Raw genomic sequence first — 17,893 nt, forward strand, 5'->3', positions numbered from 1 at the left:
CGTGATTGTACGTCCGATATGATACCATACTGGAATTACCGCGAGGAGCTAACCGTGTTGAACGGACTGGTATTCAAAGGAACTCGTATCATAATACCGCTGCAACTAAGGAAACAGATGCTGATGAAAATTCATCACGGACACCTAGGTAAAGAAAAATGTAAAAAACGTGCCCGGGAAGTCATATTTTGGCCCAACATGAATGATGAAATCAACAACATGGTGGAGAGCTGTGATATATGTCAGAAATATGCGATGAAACAGCAAGCTGAACCACTGAACCCTACACCAGTGTCTAAATCAGCGTGGGAACACGTCTCAACAGATTTGTTCTCATTACAAGGAAAAGACTATATCGTGACGTGTGATAGTTACTCTAACTACCCAGAAGTGTTGTTACTACCAAATCAGACAGCGACATCTGTCATCAATGCTTTAAAAAGCATATTTTCGCGCCACGGTATACCGAAGATACTTACCAGTGACAATGGACCGTGCTACAGTTGTAGAGAATTTAAGGACTTTACAAAGGAATGGGACATAAAACACATAACCAGTAGTCCAAGGTACGCGCAATCAAATGGACTTGCAGAGAAAACGGTACAGACCGTAAAGAACATTATGAAAAAATGTAAGGAAAGTGAACAGGATGTTCACTTAGCTTTGCTAGTTTACAGAACCACACCGCTAGAAAATGGCTTATCACCAGCTGAGCTACTGATGGGTCGACGTCTCAAGTCAAACTTACCTGAATCTGTCAAAGTTAAAGAAACTGACAAAACTGCAGAGGTCATTAGATGGCGTGAAGAGCAAAAGATGCGTCAAAAATACTACTATGATAAACGCAATCATGTCAAGTTGCAAGCTAAACTTGCACCAGGTGACCAGGTTCGAGTCCAGGAACCACAGTCTTGGTCAGATCGCGCTACAGTTGTCCGCGAAGTCAGTCCAAGGTCATACATGGTTCGTCGAAATCGTAAACATCTTAAATTAGTTCCAGATGTTAACACTTATGATAGCGTAAACAACCATCATGGACCAGTAGAAGATGATGAGCCGGATCAGACCCATGTTTCTGATCTCGATGATGATGTCACACCAGCACCAGTTCTACAACCAGACCGTACCAGATCGGGAAGAACTATTAATAAGCCACAAAGACTCATTGAACAGTGTTAAAAGTGTTTTCTATTGAACAGTTAATTTTGAATAGTTCAAGTTTTGAATTTAGTTTCATTTTAATACACGAACTTTAAGTAAAGGTTCTTGTTCAGGATTACCTATAGATACAGTGAAGTGATAGAAAGAACAAAGACTGGTTAACAATAAGATTTTATCAGTTTAATTTTCAATAGGAGGATATCAGTTAATTACATACTATGTCCAGAATTAACAGTGAACATTTGGTGATCCATGATTCTAATCTTGGTGAAGGGATGTAATGATATATACAATTTAGTTATAATTCCGGATATTACGTCCATTCCGGATATTTTGGTTAGGCTATTAGGCACCGCCAAAGCACATGTTATTACAGACATGGACGCCGCCATGATGAATGCTGCACTGTAATCACCTCATGAATAAACCTGACGTTTATCGAATTATCCATGTCTTAAGATTATTACAGTTAATACATGTAGATATCTATAATTGTAACAGGAAGGAGCGATGTAAAGTAAGCATCGGTGCCAGGCTTTGAACTTGTGACCTCAAGGCTTTTTTCTGAGGGCTTTTTGGGGCCTATAATGGGCCCCCATTCCCAATTGAAATTATTTCCTATTCAGGCCCCAAAATTCCCAAAATTAGCGGTTTACTCCTGAAAACCTCTTCCCAATTCAGCAATTTTCTTCCTAAAATGAGGCAAAAAGGCCATATCCCAAACTTGGGAGAAAAACCCCAGGACCTCAAGCTCTCACTCACCAGGCAAACAAACTACCACAAGGCTTAAGGGAAGTTCCCACTAGATTTAACAGCAGGGTCACTACCTGGTATACTATTCGCTTTTCTCTACTCACTCAAAGCTCCTTCACAAAGTCTTCGCCCCGGAAACACCACAACCCATAGCTCCTAGGAAGTATCTCAATCACCTACAACTTTCACTTTGAGTGGTCAAGGGCACCATATATGTAATAGGAAAGAGCAATGAAAAATACCCTGCCTGTGCTGGGCTTTGACCTAGAGACATCTCACTCTCAAGGCAAGCTAGTCCAATAGCAAACAAGGCTACCACAAAGCTATAAACATTGTCATATTGTCTAAAAATGAGGGAGAAACATTCTTCACATTACTGGTCTTTTATCTGTGGCAAAGATACAGAAAGATTCCTGACAATGAGTCAAGGGCCTTAAACAGGCTCTGTCTTGATTATCCAGGACAATACATACCGTAAGTTAATATCTTCCTCAATGATGACGTCACACAAGTCGACTGTACATACAAACAGGTATAACATGTAATATATAAGTAGCTGACTATAATAGACACAACAGTCCAATTCCGTAAATCATTACACTGTACCTACGGTATGTATGAACATGTGATAAAATCATACATGAACATGTGATAAAATCATACATGGATTGACAACATTGAAGTTAACTCTATTACATTACATTATTGAAAAACGAAAAGATCATATTAAACTACTTATTTAATACATTTGTTGAGCTTCAAAAGAATTGATTAGATACACAATTAATATGTTCTCATCCACAAATATAATTTTCTGACTTTTTTAAGTATTCAGTCATTTGGGGAGTTGGGATTTAAATGTATGTGTATATGTACTCTCAAACCTGCAGGATGGTGACTTACTACAGCTCCCAGTTGTTGATGACGATGAGATCCCGGAAGTTCCGGAGGAACCACCGGACATTGAGAGCCAGCTGGAAAATTTCCGTGAGAGCTGGCAGAATGAAATTCAACAGCAAGCTAAAGATTTAAAGCTGAAAGAGGGTGGATCAAACATCAACCCAGATACAGAGGAACATGTAGGTGTAATCGTGCTTCACACTTGATGTATCGTAATAATGTACTGAGGAACATGTAGGTGTAATCGTGCTTCACACTTGATGTATCGTAATAATGTACTGAGGAACATGTAGGTGTTATCGTGCTTCACACTTGATTTATCGTAAACATGTACTGAGGAACATGTAGGTGTAATGGTGCCACTTGATGTATCGTAAAAATGCACTGGGGAACATGGAGGTGTAATGGTGCCACTTGATGTATCGTAAAAATGTACTGGGGAACATGGAGGTGTAATGGTGCCACTTGATGTATCGTAAAAATGTACTGAGGAACATGGAGGTGTAATCATACTTAACACTTGATGTATCGTAAAACTTAAATGTGAGAGGCATGTAGATCTATATCCATGTAGGGTTTGTTTTGAATATAGGGCACATGGACATGTACATATACCCATGTAGGTTAAAGGTGTTTTATGTGTGTACATATGTTGATATTAGTATATACAATGTATATAAGGTTATTGGTAACAATACCTTAGGTTGTCTCCCTTACAGGTAATGATAAATTTATTTAAATGTCAAAGGCCTATTGCCCATTGGGTATACTAAGGTATACTATATGTACATATTCAAATAATTATGTAGGGTTAGGGGTAGCGATACTTTAGATTATCTCCCTTGCAAGCAGCCATCATTCTTGATTATCTCCCTTCTATGGATTTGTCTAATTACATGTACAAGTTTGATATCTGTAATGTATATTTGCAGGCCAAGGTGATGTTTCTCCAGGGAATGCGAGCCGAACAGTCTGGATCACTGTATGAAGGTATCAACATGTGTAGTGTGTTAAATATTATTTTAGATTGAAATTTGAAGTAAAAAAGATTACATTTGTGCACATTGCCCTTGGCATCTAGTAGTGCAGATTATAAAATCTCAGGCTGATTGAATAAACAAAATGGCCATTGGTGTGACCATTTTATCTCGGAGAGTTGGTTATCACTATTGGAATTTAACATTTTCATTTACTTTGGAATTATGGAATTTCTTCATTGTTTTGTGCATGTTCAGTTAAGGGAATGAATCACAAGATGAAATGTGTAAATATCACATGTTTATGGAATAGAATTGTCAGATATTAAGATAAAAGAGGAGAAAAAAACAACAAAAAAGTTTACACTTACAACATCATACAATGGTGGGTGGCAAGATCGGCCTGGAATCTCCAGTTTCATGTTTGATGAGAACCAGTTAATGTAATGATAACCTCTGTTTTATTATATCCTCTGTATAACTATGTATTTCTTATCTCTGTTTTAAACGTGTCTGATCATGGAACGATCTATATTTGCAGCGATATCATTCTACAGACGAGCGATGCATCTTGTTCCCGATATAGAAATGAGAATAGACTATACCAGTCTTATACGCCCACGACGAGGTATAGTGTGCTGACAGTTATTAAAATTCACTTGATTATTGCTAATGGTTATTACACTTGTAATATGGGCATTTAGATTTTTAGCTCACCTGAGCCGAAGGCTCATGTGAGCTTTTGCTATGGGGTATCGTCCGGTGTCTGTTGTGCGTCGTGTGTCATGCGTCGTCCGTTACCTTTTTTCAACCGAGAGTGTTGAAATTCGCATTAAATGATTAGTTAGAAGGTCCTGACTAGATATTTGTATTTATTAAGTGAAAATACAATTCAAGATGGCTGCCATGATCGCCATCTTTGAAATTATGTTTTTCCTTATAACTCCAATATTATTTGCTTCGTAGTACGAAGACTTTCTAGGAATATTCTAGTGACATTTCTGAATAAGAGGTGTTGTTTCAAAAATTCATTGAATTTACAAGATGGCCACCACAGCAATTATCATCTGATGAGCTATGGAAAAGTACTTTATTTTTTGTTTGTGAACAAGATATCTAATGACTGGGCAATAGAAATGTACATCTAGGATGAGAAAGGAATGTCGATAGCAAATATTGCAAAATTAGGTCACTGTGACCTACTTTTTCAGTAATTATTTTAGGGCAATAGAAATGGACATCTAGGATGAGAAAGGCATGCCGATAGCAAATATTGCAAAATAAGGTCACAGTGAGGTCACTGTGACCTACTTTTTTAAAGTAATTATGATTAGGGCAATATAAATGGACATCTAAGATGAGAAAGGTATGCCGGTAGCAAATATTGCAAAATTTGGTCACTGTGACCTACTTTTTCAGTTATTATGTTTAGGGCAATAGAAATGAACATCTAGGATGAGAAAGGCATGCCGATTACAAATATTGCAAAATTAGGTCACTGTGACCTACTTTTTCAATCATTACATTCGGGCAATAGAAATGAACATCTAGGATGAGAAAGGCATGCTGGTAGCAAATATTGCAAAATTAGGTCACTGTGACCTACTTTTTCAGTAATTATGTTACGGCAATAGAAATGGACATCTAGGATGAGAAAGGCATGCCGGTAGCAAATATTGCAAAATTAGGTCACTGTGACCTATTTTTTCAATAATTATATTATGGCAACAGAAATGGACATCTAGGATAAATGCATGCCAATAACTGATATTGCAAAATTAGGTCACTGTTACCTACTTTTTCAATAATTATATTAGGCAATTATTTTGTCTAGATTGCCTCAATAAGTTGACAATATACTGTAATGTCATTACTTCTTCAACTTAATATGTATATATGTATCGAAATATTGCAAACATGGCATTCGACATTTTGATGATGATGAAAATGATGAAAACAAAAACTTGATGAATTTTGTTGAAGCTTCCTGTGTGGATGATCAGCACCGGACACAGATGGATTTTCCATTGTGTTTGAAATAACTACATCATTCAAGATATCCACCATTTTTTGCCATCTCCAGAATCACATTCTTCAGAAATTTTAACCTTACATTCTTTGAGATAGACCCTTGGTAATATACTGCCCACCAGCTATGCGGCTATCAGCCTCTAGTTGGTTCGTAGGGGGATGTAAAAAAATGATATGGGGCTATAATCACAGCAGGTGAGCGTTTAGGCCTATAGGCCTCTTGTTTTTTTAATGTTATGTCATGCTTCCATTTATATGCATCATATACAAATATGGTCATTTCCTGTATAAACATGCTGTATATATGGATGTAGAGATACATATGAATATATGTTGTACGATGTCTGAGTACTTCAGTTCTGATTTACAATTATTCCTTTCAGTGAGACAGGAAAGTGAGAGCTCTGTTGGCAGGTAGGTCATTAGTATTACTAGATGTATTTGTTTTAAATGAAAATTTCACACAAGTTAGGTTTTTATTTGCTTCATTTTATAAAATTTGCAAATCAAAGGCCTCATTTTACCATGTAAACAAACAGAATGATATTTGATTTGTGGAAATTCTTTTTAGACCTAGCTAGATTGAATGACAAGAGTCCACATAGTTCTGGTTGCATTGTTACAGATTTTCATTCATTCAGAACCCCTCATTATTATCTACACTGGCAGACATAAGTGAGGTGTTCCGATTGGTTTGCTTGAATTTAGTTGAACAATATGAAATTGAAACATAAAGCAACAACAGGAAATAGCATTATCTTTCTGTATCTTTAATGGTAACTTTGGTGACCTTAAAGATGACCTCTATGTACTTTTAACAGTGGTGACCTTCATGACCTTAAAGATGACCTCTGTTTATATGTACTTTTAACAGTGGTGACTTTCATGACCTTAAAGATGACCTCTATTATATGTACTTTTCACAGTGGTGACTTTCTTGACCTTAAAGATGACCTCTGTTATAATTATATTTACTTTTAACAGTGGTGACTTTCATGACCTTAAAGATGACCTCTGTTTATATGTACTTTTCACAGTAGTGACTTTCTTGACCTTAAAGATGACCTCTATTATATGTACTTTTAACAGTGGTGACTTTCATGACCTTAAAGATGACCTCTATTATATGTACTTTTCACAGTGGTGACTTTCTTGACCTTAAAGATGACCTCTGTTATAATTATATTTACTTTTAACAGTGGTGACTTTCATGACCTTAAAGATGACCTCTATTATATGTACTTTTCACAGTAGTGACTTTCTTGACCTTAAAGATGACCTCTATTATATGTACTTTTAACAGTGGTGACTTTCATGACCTTAAAGATGACCTCTGTTTATATGTACTTTTCACAGTGGTGACTTTCTTGACCTTAAAGATGACCTCTATTATATGTACTTTTCACAGTGGTGACTTTCTTGACCTTAAAGATGACCTCTATTATATGTACTTTTAACAGTGGTGACTTTCATGACCTTAAAGATGACCTCTATGTACTTTTAACAGCGGTGACTTTCATGACCTTAAAGATGACCTCTGTTTATATGTACTTTTCACAGTGGTGACTTTCTTGACCTTAAAGATGACCTCTATTATATGTACTTTTCACAGTGGTGACTTTCATGATCTTAAAGATGACCTGTTTATATGTACGTTTAATAGTGGTGACTTTCATGACCTTAAAAATGACCTCTATTTATGATATTATGTACTTTTTAACAGAGCTGAATTAGATGATCTTAAAGATGACCTCTGTTATATGTAGTTTTAACAGTGGTGACTTAGATGACCTTGAAGATGATTGACCTCTGTTATGTGTGTTTTTAACAGTGCTGACTTTGATGACCTTGAAGATGACCTTGTTAACCATTTACAAAGGATAAGAATACAGGAGGATGAGAATACCATCTGTCTTCCAGAGTATGAACAAAGGGTAAGTAACTCTGGAGTATGAAAAAGGGTAGATAACTCTGGAGTATGAACAAAGAGTAGGTAACTCTGGAGTATGAACAAAGGGTAGGTAACTCTGGATTATGAACAAAGGGTAGGTAACTCTGGAGTATGAGTTATGTGTGTCGTGGTCCATGTATTTCATTCAGGAGAATACCTAGTTCTAACAGAGTCCTAGCAAAAATGATAAACAAATAAAAGAGAAAAGGAGGGACTCCTGAAGCCTTATGAAGTTCTGCCAAATACTGAAACATACTGACAGCCAGCTTTAGAAGAAAATAGAATACATTATGTATAGTGTTTAGAGCCTGGCTTCAGGATTTATTTCTCTTCTTTTTTATTTTATTCGATATTGTTTGCTTAGTCCGTTGTAAATGAAATCATGAAGTGCCTGTTATTAAGATTGTAGTCTGGTTCAGTAGGCTGTGAGAGTTTTAGAAATGTACTATAATTGCTTTTACTGACATTTAAGACAATTGCTTAGAAAGAGAGAAAAAAGGAAACAAATTTTAAACTTAAAATGCCACAAGTTTCTTTGTGTGAAGGAAGCTTGTAAAGTTGAATGCTGAAATGCCTAGGTATAGCCTGATGGCAATCACAGATATATATTAATTATGTGTATATGTTAACTGATATTTTCTTCCAGTCCTCCCACATTTCCTGTCTGCCCATAGAAGTCCTTATCCTTGTTTTCAAGTGGATCATTACCAACGATCTGGACATGAAATCTCTGGAGAACCTGTCTGAGGTTTGTTGTCATGGTGATGTTTTCTATGTTGTCATGGTGATTGCCATCCACTGTATTGTGTTACCACTCCAACATAAAACTAGTTATCTCAGCTTCGATAAACATGTTGGATCAGATAGCCATTGCTGATATAAAGGTATCTCACCTGGTTGGGTAGAACAGTTGATGTAGTTCCTTATCTACAGTTTTAGTGTATAGTGACACCAGTGACTGGGTGGAGTGTCATACTACCGTGTCAAGTTGTGTCGATTCACAATGTACTGTCTCTCAGTGTCATTTGTTTAATTTATGTTCCTGTGACCTTGACTGTTGTGAGGATATAAACAAAGTAATGGAAGACGGGCTCATGATCAGTATAACATGTAGTTGTGCATCCCACATTTTTTTCTTTCGAAAAACCAATTTTCAAAATGGCTGCCGGCTTCTCATTGGTTTAGGCTTGTCTGGACAACTCCTCCTAAAGTACTACTCCGATTTTAACGAAACTTGGTATACATGATCAGTATAACACATTTTTATTTTTCAAAAATTCATTTTTCAAAATGGCTGCTGGCTTCTCATTGGTTGAGGCTTGTCCGGACAACTGCTCCTAAAGTACAACTCCGATTTTAACGAAACTAGGTATACGTGATCAGTATAACACATAGTTTAAAAAATGGGAAATAAATAGTTGCACTCCTGGTTCAGGCAGGGGACTTTGTATTGCTGTTGCAATACTATCCATCCTTGTTTAATTTATGTTCCTGTGACCTTGACTGTTGTGAGGATATAAACAAAGTAATGGAAGACGGGCTCAGTGACCTGGAGGTCTGTGTAAAAACGATGGACCTAATGTCTATACAATATAATCAATCTCAAATCAAGGAAACTCCTGAAATATAATGTCAATTGAGTCAGATTATATTTCAGAAATATAGTGGTCTATAAAAGTTTTGTGAGGTCTATTCCTGTACTATCCGAAATTTCTATAGACTATCATGGGAATTAATGAGTTACTTTCATACACTGTGTAAAAACCTTAAAACAATCATGAACACATGTAAGGATTGCTCTAGTCCACCCAGATGTTAAGTTGTCATCAGCATGCATGGTAGAAGAAAGTCTTGTTAAAACATCTTCCAGGAAGAAGGCACATACTTCCACTCTCAGTTGTTTCATGGTTGTGATGCCTTGGAGACAATATTACCTGATGTATTTTCAGGTTTGTCGTGGCTTCTATCTGTGTGCTCGAGATGAAGAAGTATGGCGACTTGTATGTTTGAGGTAAGTTTGTTTCAGGCTAAATAACTTAAACTTGAGTAGTTTTAGCTCACATATCTGAAGGGCAAGTAAACTGATGCTGTGGTGTGGCGTCTGTTGCTTGCTATTGGCTGCCTATCTACCCATCAAGACATAGTGAACTTTTCCTTTTTAACAATTTTTCTGCAAGATTCTAAGGCCTAATGGTCTGAATTTGTTAGCTCACCGGTTACAAGTAGCCATGAGCTAATGCTGTACCCCAATTTTAAAGTTTTTTGAAAGCTTGTAAGTCAAAAAGTATGCAACTCACACCATTGTAATTTCGTTTATACATTTATTAGAGGTCTAGGAGTGTTGCTGTGGCAAAATCATGCAGAATTTTTTTTTGCATTTTATCATTTTATGGACTTTTATTGCACCAAAACCCACTTAAAAGATTTGGGGTTAAGTTTTTGGAAAGCTTGCAAGTCAATACCCTAAATAGGTCTAGGAGGGATTTTATGTGGCATACAATTTCAAAATGACATGCTTACATAAAAAATGAATGCATAGTGTGTGCATAGTGTGATTGCTGCTGCCGGTGAGCCTATCTATCATTGATTTCATTTGTTCTTACTTTTAAAAGGCAGAAGCGATATATATTTGTGCTGTCAATCCTTAGTTCTCGGTGAACTGGCTGAGAGGTCTATTTATTTCATTAAGATAATTTATCCTTATTTCTGATCAACTTCTACCTTTAAATGTCTCATGAGTCAAACAGGATCACAACCATTTTTGACAAACATCATGCAGAACCCTGAAAACAATGGTTGATTCATGATAATTTGAATACTTTTATGAGTCCCCTACCAGTTGGCTGACGAGACTCCGGTCGTCCTGTATGTATGTTATACCAAAGTTGCTTTAGCAATGCCCAGTATGCTTGTTATTGTTTAGAATGTGGGGAGTGAACTGCGGCAGTTGTAAGAAGTTTGGCAGCTGGAGAATGATGTACATTGAAAGGCCACATCTACTTTTCCACGGTAGGTGACCACATCTAGTTTTCCACGGTAGGTGACCACATCTAGTTTTCCACGGTAGGTGACCACATCTAGTTTTCCACGGTAGGTGACCACATCTACTTTTCAACGGTAGGTGACCACATCTAGTTTTCCACGGTAGGTGACCACATCTAGTTTTCCACGGTAGGTGACCACATCTAGTTTTCCACGGTAGGTGACCACATCTACTTTTCAACGGTAGGTGACCACATCTAGTTTTCCACGGTAGGTGACCACATCTACTTTTCCACGGTAGGTGACCACATCTACTTTTCCACGGTAGGTGACCACATCTACTTTTCCACGGTAGGTGACCACATCTACTTTTCCACGGTAGGTGACCACATCTAGTTTTCCACAATAGGTGACCATTTCATAATATCTTAACTAGAAACAATTTGGTATACTCCCTCCACACTCACATTAGTGTGGATAGATTGTCACTATGTGTGTTGTTGAGTGCAATTGTCTGAAAAAATTATGTACAATATGTCCATTCCAGTATATACATAATGTACAATATGTCCATTCCAGTATATACATAATGTACAATATGTCCATTCCAGTATATACATAATGTACAATATGTCCATTCCAGTATATACATTGTACATAATGTACAATATGTCCATTCCAGTATATATACATAATGTACAATATGTCCATTCCAGTATATATACATAATGTACAATATGTCCATTCCAGTATATCTACATAATGTACAATATGTCCATTCCAGTATATATACATAATGTACAATATGTCCATTCCAGTATATACATAATGTACAATATGTCCATTCCAGTATATATACATTATGTACAATATGTCCATTCCAGTATATATACATAATGTACAATATGTCCATTCCAGTATATATACATAATGTACAATATGTCCATTCCAGTATATATACATTATGTACAATATGTCCATTCCAGTATATATACATAATGTACAATATGTCCATTCCAGTATATATACATTATGTACAATATGTCCATTCCAGTATATACATAATGTACAATATGTCCATTCCAGTATATACATTATGTAACTTTCTATTGTTTTTAATTGTAAAAAATATGGATGAATCTATCAAATAAATCAGTTTATTTGTATAAAAACTCAGAAAAATATGTTTGAGTTAATATGATTTTCCTCATGATATTGTTGATTGATGGACAATTTTTTTCTGTACTAGCATGCTATATATCTACTGATATCTCATGAACTCCTAGATATATTGAGTTGACATTCTCATCACAATAACATTACACTATCAAGGACTACAATTGATTGGATTTTGGTGGTCATTGGTCAAGGTTAAAGGTCAAAGGTACATTAGACCACCTTTAAGAGGAAGTGGGGAAATTAAATTTCTTGCTCCCTAGGTGTAAATTAAGTCGCTCTAGCTGTTACATTGATAATTCTCACTCCGGAGATAGTTTCAGCTGATACATTTACATTTCTCACTCCCTAGATATTCCAGCTGTTACATCAAGATTCCTCACTCCCTAGAAAGTTTCAGCTGTTACATTTAAATTCCTCACTCCCTAGATAGTTTCAGCTGTTACATTTACATTTCTCACTCCCTAGAAAGTTCCAGCTGTTACATCGAGATTCCTCACTCCCTAGATAATTCAAGCTGTTACATTTAAATTCCTCACTCCTTAGATAATTCCAACTGTAACATTGAGATTCTTCACTCCCTAGATAGTTCCAGCTGTTACATTTAGATCCCTCACTCCCTAGATAGTTCCAGCTGTTTCATTTAAATTCCTCACTCCCTAGATAGTTCCAGCTGTTTCATTTAAATTCTTCACTCCCTAGATAGTTCCAGCTGTTTCATTTAAATTCCTCACTCCCTAGATAGTTTCAGCTGTTACATTGAGATTTCTCACTCCCTAGATAGTTCCAGCTGTTACATTGAGATTTCTCACGCCCTAGATAGTTCCAGCTGTTACATTTAAATTCCTCACTCCCTAGATACTTTTAGCTGTTACATTGAGATTCCTCACTCCCTAGATAGTTGCAGCTGTTACATTCAAATTTCTCACTCCTCAGATAGTTCCAGCTGTTACATTTAAATTCCTTACTCCTTAGATAGTTCCTGCTGTTACATTTAAATTCCTCACTCCCTAGATAGTTGCAGCTGTTACATTTAAATTCCTCACTCCCTAGATAGTTTCAGCTGTTACATTTAAATTTCTCACTCCCCAGATAGTTGCAGCTGTTACATTTAAATTCCTCACTCCCTAGATAGTTGCAGCTGTTACATTTAAATTCTTCACTCCCTATATAGTTGCAGCTGTTACATTTAAATTTCTGACTCCCCAGATAGTTCCAGCTGTTACATTTAAATTCCTTACTCTTTAGATAGTTCCTGCTGTTACATTTAAATGTCTCACTCCCCAGATAGTTCCAGCTGTTACATTTAAATTCTTCCCTCGGTAGATAATTCCAGCTGTTACATTTAAATTCCCAACTCCCTAGATAGTTTCAGCTGTTACATTCATATTCCTCACTCCCTTGATCGTTCCAGATGTTACATTAAGTCTTCTCACTCCCTAGATAGTTCCAACTGATTCATTAAGACTTCTCACTCCCCTGCAGGTTGCTACATCTGTAAATGTACGTACACCAGACCAGGCGAGAAAAGTTTGGATGGATTCTACCGACCCTGGCATGTTGTGGATTACTACAGATATGCCAGGTTCTTTCCAGACGGTGAGTTAATTACCATCTGACTTCAGTTTAACACAGCTGTAGCAGCAGAACTACAGAATATGAGGTCGTTCATACATCTGACAGAGTTGTTCCCCTTCACACCTTAGTGCATTTAATGTTTAATGTATATGTCCAGAGTAAATTATAGGTGTGGGAGGGGTTTGCTGTATAACTAGCTATTTTAATTATAGGTGTGGGAGGGGTTTGCTGTATAACTAGCTATTGTAATCATAGGTGTGGGAGGGGTTTGCTAACTAGCTATTTTAATTATAGGTGTGGGAGGGATTTGCTAACTAGCTATTTTAATTATAGGTGTGGGAGGGGTTTGCTAACTAGCTATTGTAGTTATAGGTGTGGGAGGGATTTGCTAACTAGCTATTTTAATTATAGGTGTGGGAGGGGTTTGCTAACTAGCTGTTGTAGTTATAGGTGTGGGAGAGGTTTGCTGTATAACTAGCTATTGTAATTATAGGTGGGTGGGGGTGCTAACTAGCTATTGTAGTTATAGGTGTTTGCTAACTAGCTATTGTAATTATAGGTGTGGGAGAGGTTTGCTGTATAACTAGCTATTGTAATTATAGGTGGGTGGGGGTGCTAGCTAGCTATTGTAGTTATAGGTGATTGATAGTCTCACAAACTTGATGAACAGCAGTAAAGCATTCTATATGTCTTTCTCCTATGTATGTGTTGTAATACTGGGTTTTGAATGTATTACATGTAATACCAACATCAAATAATTTATCTGACATCATTGATCTTCTTTTGAAAATGCTCTTTTCATGATTTCTCACTTATATGTCGTGATGAAAAACAGAGGTATTATGTTTAATTAATAGGTGTGATGACAGAGATATTATATTTAATTAACAGGTGTGATGACAGAGATATTATGTTTAATTAACAGGTGTGATGACAGAGATATTATGTTTAATTAACAGGTGTGATGACAGAGATATTATATTTAATTAACAGGTGTGATGACAGTGATATTATGTTTAATTAACAGGTGTGATGACAGATATTATATTTAATTAACAGGTGTGATGCTGATGCATACAAGTTCTGATGAACCAATGGTAATGCTGGCCAAACTAAGGTCTAAACAGGCCAGAGAACAGGGACTCCTGAGAGGCTACTACCGACTCCTGGGGGACAGGGTAGGTGTGATAATGTCATTTAATTATACATATAATTACGTGTTGACTTTATCTAAATGGTATGTAGAAGTGAGGGAGACATATAATTACATGTTGACTTTATCTAAATGGTATGTAGAAGTGGAGACATATAATTACGTGTTGACTTTATCTAAATGGTATGTAGAAGTGAGGGAGACATATAATTAAGTGTTGACTTTATCTAAATGGTATGTAGAAGTGGAGACATATAATTACATGTTGACTTTATCTAAATGGTATGTAGAAGTGAGGGAAACATAATTACGTGTTGACTTTATCTAAATGGTATGTAGAAGTGAGGGAGACATATAATTACGTGTTGACTTTATCTAAATGGTATGTAGAAGTGAGGGAGACATATAATTACATGTTGACTTTATCTAAATGGTATGTAGAAGTGAGGGAGACATATAATTACATGTTGACTTTATCTAAATGGTATGTAGAAGTGAGGGAGACATACATATGTATAATTACGTGTTGACTTTATCTAAATGGTATGTAGAAGTGGAGACATATAATTACATGTTGACTTTATCTAAATGGTATGTAGAAGTGAGGGAGACATATAATTACGTGTTGACTTTATCTAAATGGTATGTAGAAGTGAGGGAGACATATAATTACGTGTTGACTTTATCTAAATGGTATGTAGAAGTGGAGACATATAATTACATGTTGACTTTATCTAAATGGTATGTAGAAGTGAGGGAGACATATAATTACGTGTTGACTTTATCTAAATGGTATGTAGAAGTGAGGGAGACATATAATTACGTGTTGACTTTATCTAAATGGTATGTAGAAGTGAGGGAGACATATAATTACATGTTGACTTTATCTAAATGGTATGTAGAAGTGGAGACATATAATTACGTGTTGACTTTATCTAAATGGTATGTAGAAGTGAGGGAGACATATAATTACGTGTTGACTTTATCTAAATGGTATGTAGAAGTGAGGGAGACATATAATTACGTGTTGACTTTATCTAAATGGTATGTAGAAGTGGAGACATATAATTACATGTTGACTTTATCTAAATGGTATGTAGAAGTGAGGGAGACATATAATTACGTGTTGACTTTATCTAAATGGTATGTAGAAGTGGAGACATATAATTACATGTTGACTTTATCTAAATGGTATGTAGAAGTGAGGGAGACATAATTACGTGTTGACTTTATCTAAATGGTATGTAGAAGTGAGGGAGACATATAATTACGTGTTGACTTTATCTAAATGGTATGTAGAAGTGGAGACATATAATTACATGTTGACTTTATCTAAATGGTATGTAGAAGTGGGGGAGACATATAATTACATGTTGACTTTATCTAAATGGTATGTAGAAGTGGGGGAGACATATAATTACATGTTGACTTTATCTAAATGGTATGTAGAAGTGAGGGAGACATATAATTACGTGTTGACTTTATCTAAATGGTATGTAGAAGTGAGGGAGACATATAATTACATGTTGACTTTATCTAAATGGTATGTAGAAGTGAGGGAGACATATAATTACGTGTTGACTTTATCTAAATGGTATGTAGAAGTGAGGGAGACATATAATTACGTGTTGACTTTATCTAAATGGTATGTAGAAGTGGAGACATATAATTAAGTGTTGACTTTATCTAAATGGTATATAGAAGTGAGGGAGACATATAATTACATGTTGACTTTATCTAAATGGTATGTAGAAGTGAGGGAGACATATAATTACGTGTTGACTTTATCTAAATGGTATGTAGAAGTGAGGGAGACATATAATTACATGTTGACTTTATCTAAATGGTATGTAGAAGTGGAGACATATAATTACGTGTTGACTTTATCTAAATGGTATGTAGAAGTGGAGACATATAATTACATGTTGACTTTATCTAAATGGTATGTAGAAGTGAGGGAGACATATAATTACGTGTTGACTTTATCTAAATGGTATGTAGAAGTGGAGACATATAATTACGTGTTGACTTTATCTAAATGGTATGTAGAAGTGAGGGAGACATATAATTACATGTTGACTTTATCTAAATGGTATGTAGAAGTGAGGGAGACATATAATTACGTGTTGACTTTATCTAAATGGTATGTAGAAGTGGAGACATATAATTACATGTTGACTTTATCTAAATGGTATGTAGAAGTGAGGGAGACATATAATTACGTGTTGACTTTATCTAAATGGTATGTAGAAGTGAGGGAGACATATAATTACGTGTTGACTTTATCTAAATGGTATGTAGAAGTGGAGACATATAATTACATGTTGACTTTATCTAAATGGTATGTAGAAGTGAGGGAGACATATAATTACGTGTTGACTTTATCTAAATGGTATGTAGAAGTGAGGGGAGACATATAATTACGTGTTGACTTTATCTAAATGGTATGTAGAAGTGAGGGAGACATATAATTACATGTTGACTTTATCTAAATGGTATGTAGAAGTGGAGACATATAATTACGTGTTGACTTTATCTAAATGGTATGTAGAAGTGAGGGAGACATATAATTACGTGTTGACTTTATCTAAATGGTATGTAGAAGTGAGGGAGACATATAATTACGTGTTGACTTTATCTAAATGGTATGTAGAAGTGGAGACATATAATTACATGTTGACTTTATCTAAATGGTATGTAGAAGTGAGGGAGACATATAATTACGTGTTGACTTTATCTAAATGGTATGTAGAAGTGGAGACATATAATTACATGTTGACTTTATCTAAATGGTATGTAGAAGTGAGGGAGACATATAATTACGTGTTGACTTTATCTAAATGGTATGTAGAAGTGAGGGAGACATATAATTACGTGTTGACTTTATCTAAATGGTATGTAGAAGTGAGGGAGACATATAATTACGTGTTGACTTTATCTAAATGGTATGTAGAAGTGGAGACATATAATTACGTGTTGACTTTATCTAAATGGTATGTAGAAGTGAGGGAGACATATAATTACGTGTTGACTTTATCTAAATGGTATGTAGAAGTGGAGACATATAATTACGTGTTGACTTTATCTAAATGGTATGTAGAAGTGAGGGAGACATATAATTACATGTTGACTTTATCTAAATGGTATGTAGAAGTGGAGACATATAATTACGTGTTGACTTTATCTAAATGGTATGTAGAAGTGAGGGAGACATATAATTACGTGTTGACT

The 17,893-nt window shown here is 35.7% G+C and overlaps 1 protein-coding gene across 1 annotated transcript in view; it reads left to right on the forward strand.

Moving 5' to 3' along the window:
- The window catches only part of LOC117317147 (F-box only protein 9-like), a 33,974-nt gene that overhangs the window by 3,602 nt on the left and 12,479 nt on the right, over window positions 1-17,893 (forward strand). The window contains exons 2-11 of the mRNA XM_033871943.1: window positions 2,805-2,993; window positions 3,747-3,804; window positions 4,333-4,419; window positions 6,206-6,236; window positions 7,654-7,756; window positions 8,420-8,521; window positions 9,723-9,784; window positions 10,697-10,782; window positions 13,417-13,530; window positions 14,569-14,687. Of these exons, the coding sequence (XP_033727834.1) occupies window positions 2,805-2,993; window positions 3,747-3,804; window positions 4,333-4,419; window positions 6,206-6,236; window positions 7,654-7,756; window positions 8,420-8,521; window positions 9,723-9,784; window positions 10,697-10,782; window positions 13,417-13,530; window positions 14,569-14,687 (951 nt within the window). The remainder of the gene's footprint in view (window positions 1-2,804; window positions 2,994-3,746; window positions 3,805-4,332; window positions 4,420-6,205; window positions 6,237-7,653; window positions 7,757-8,419; window positions 8,522-9,722; window positions 9,785-10,696; window positions 10,783-13,416; window positions 13,531-14,568; window positions 14,688-17,893) is intronic.

Source organism: Pecten maximus, chromosome 18, assembly GCF_902652985.1.
Source record: "Pecten maximus chromosome 18, xPecMax1.1, whole genome shotgun sequence".
Lineage (NCBI taxonomy): Eukaryota > Metazoa > Mollusca > Bivalvia > Pectinida > Pectinidae > Pecten > Pecten maximus.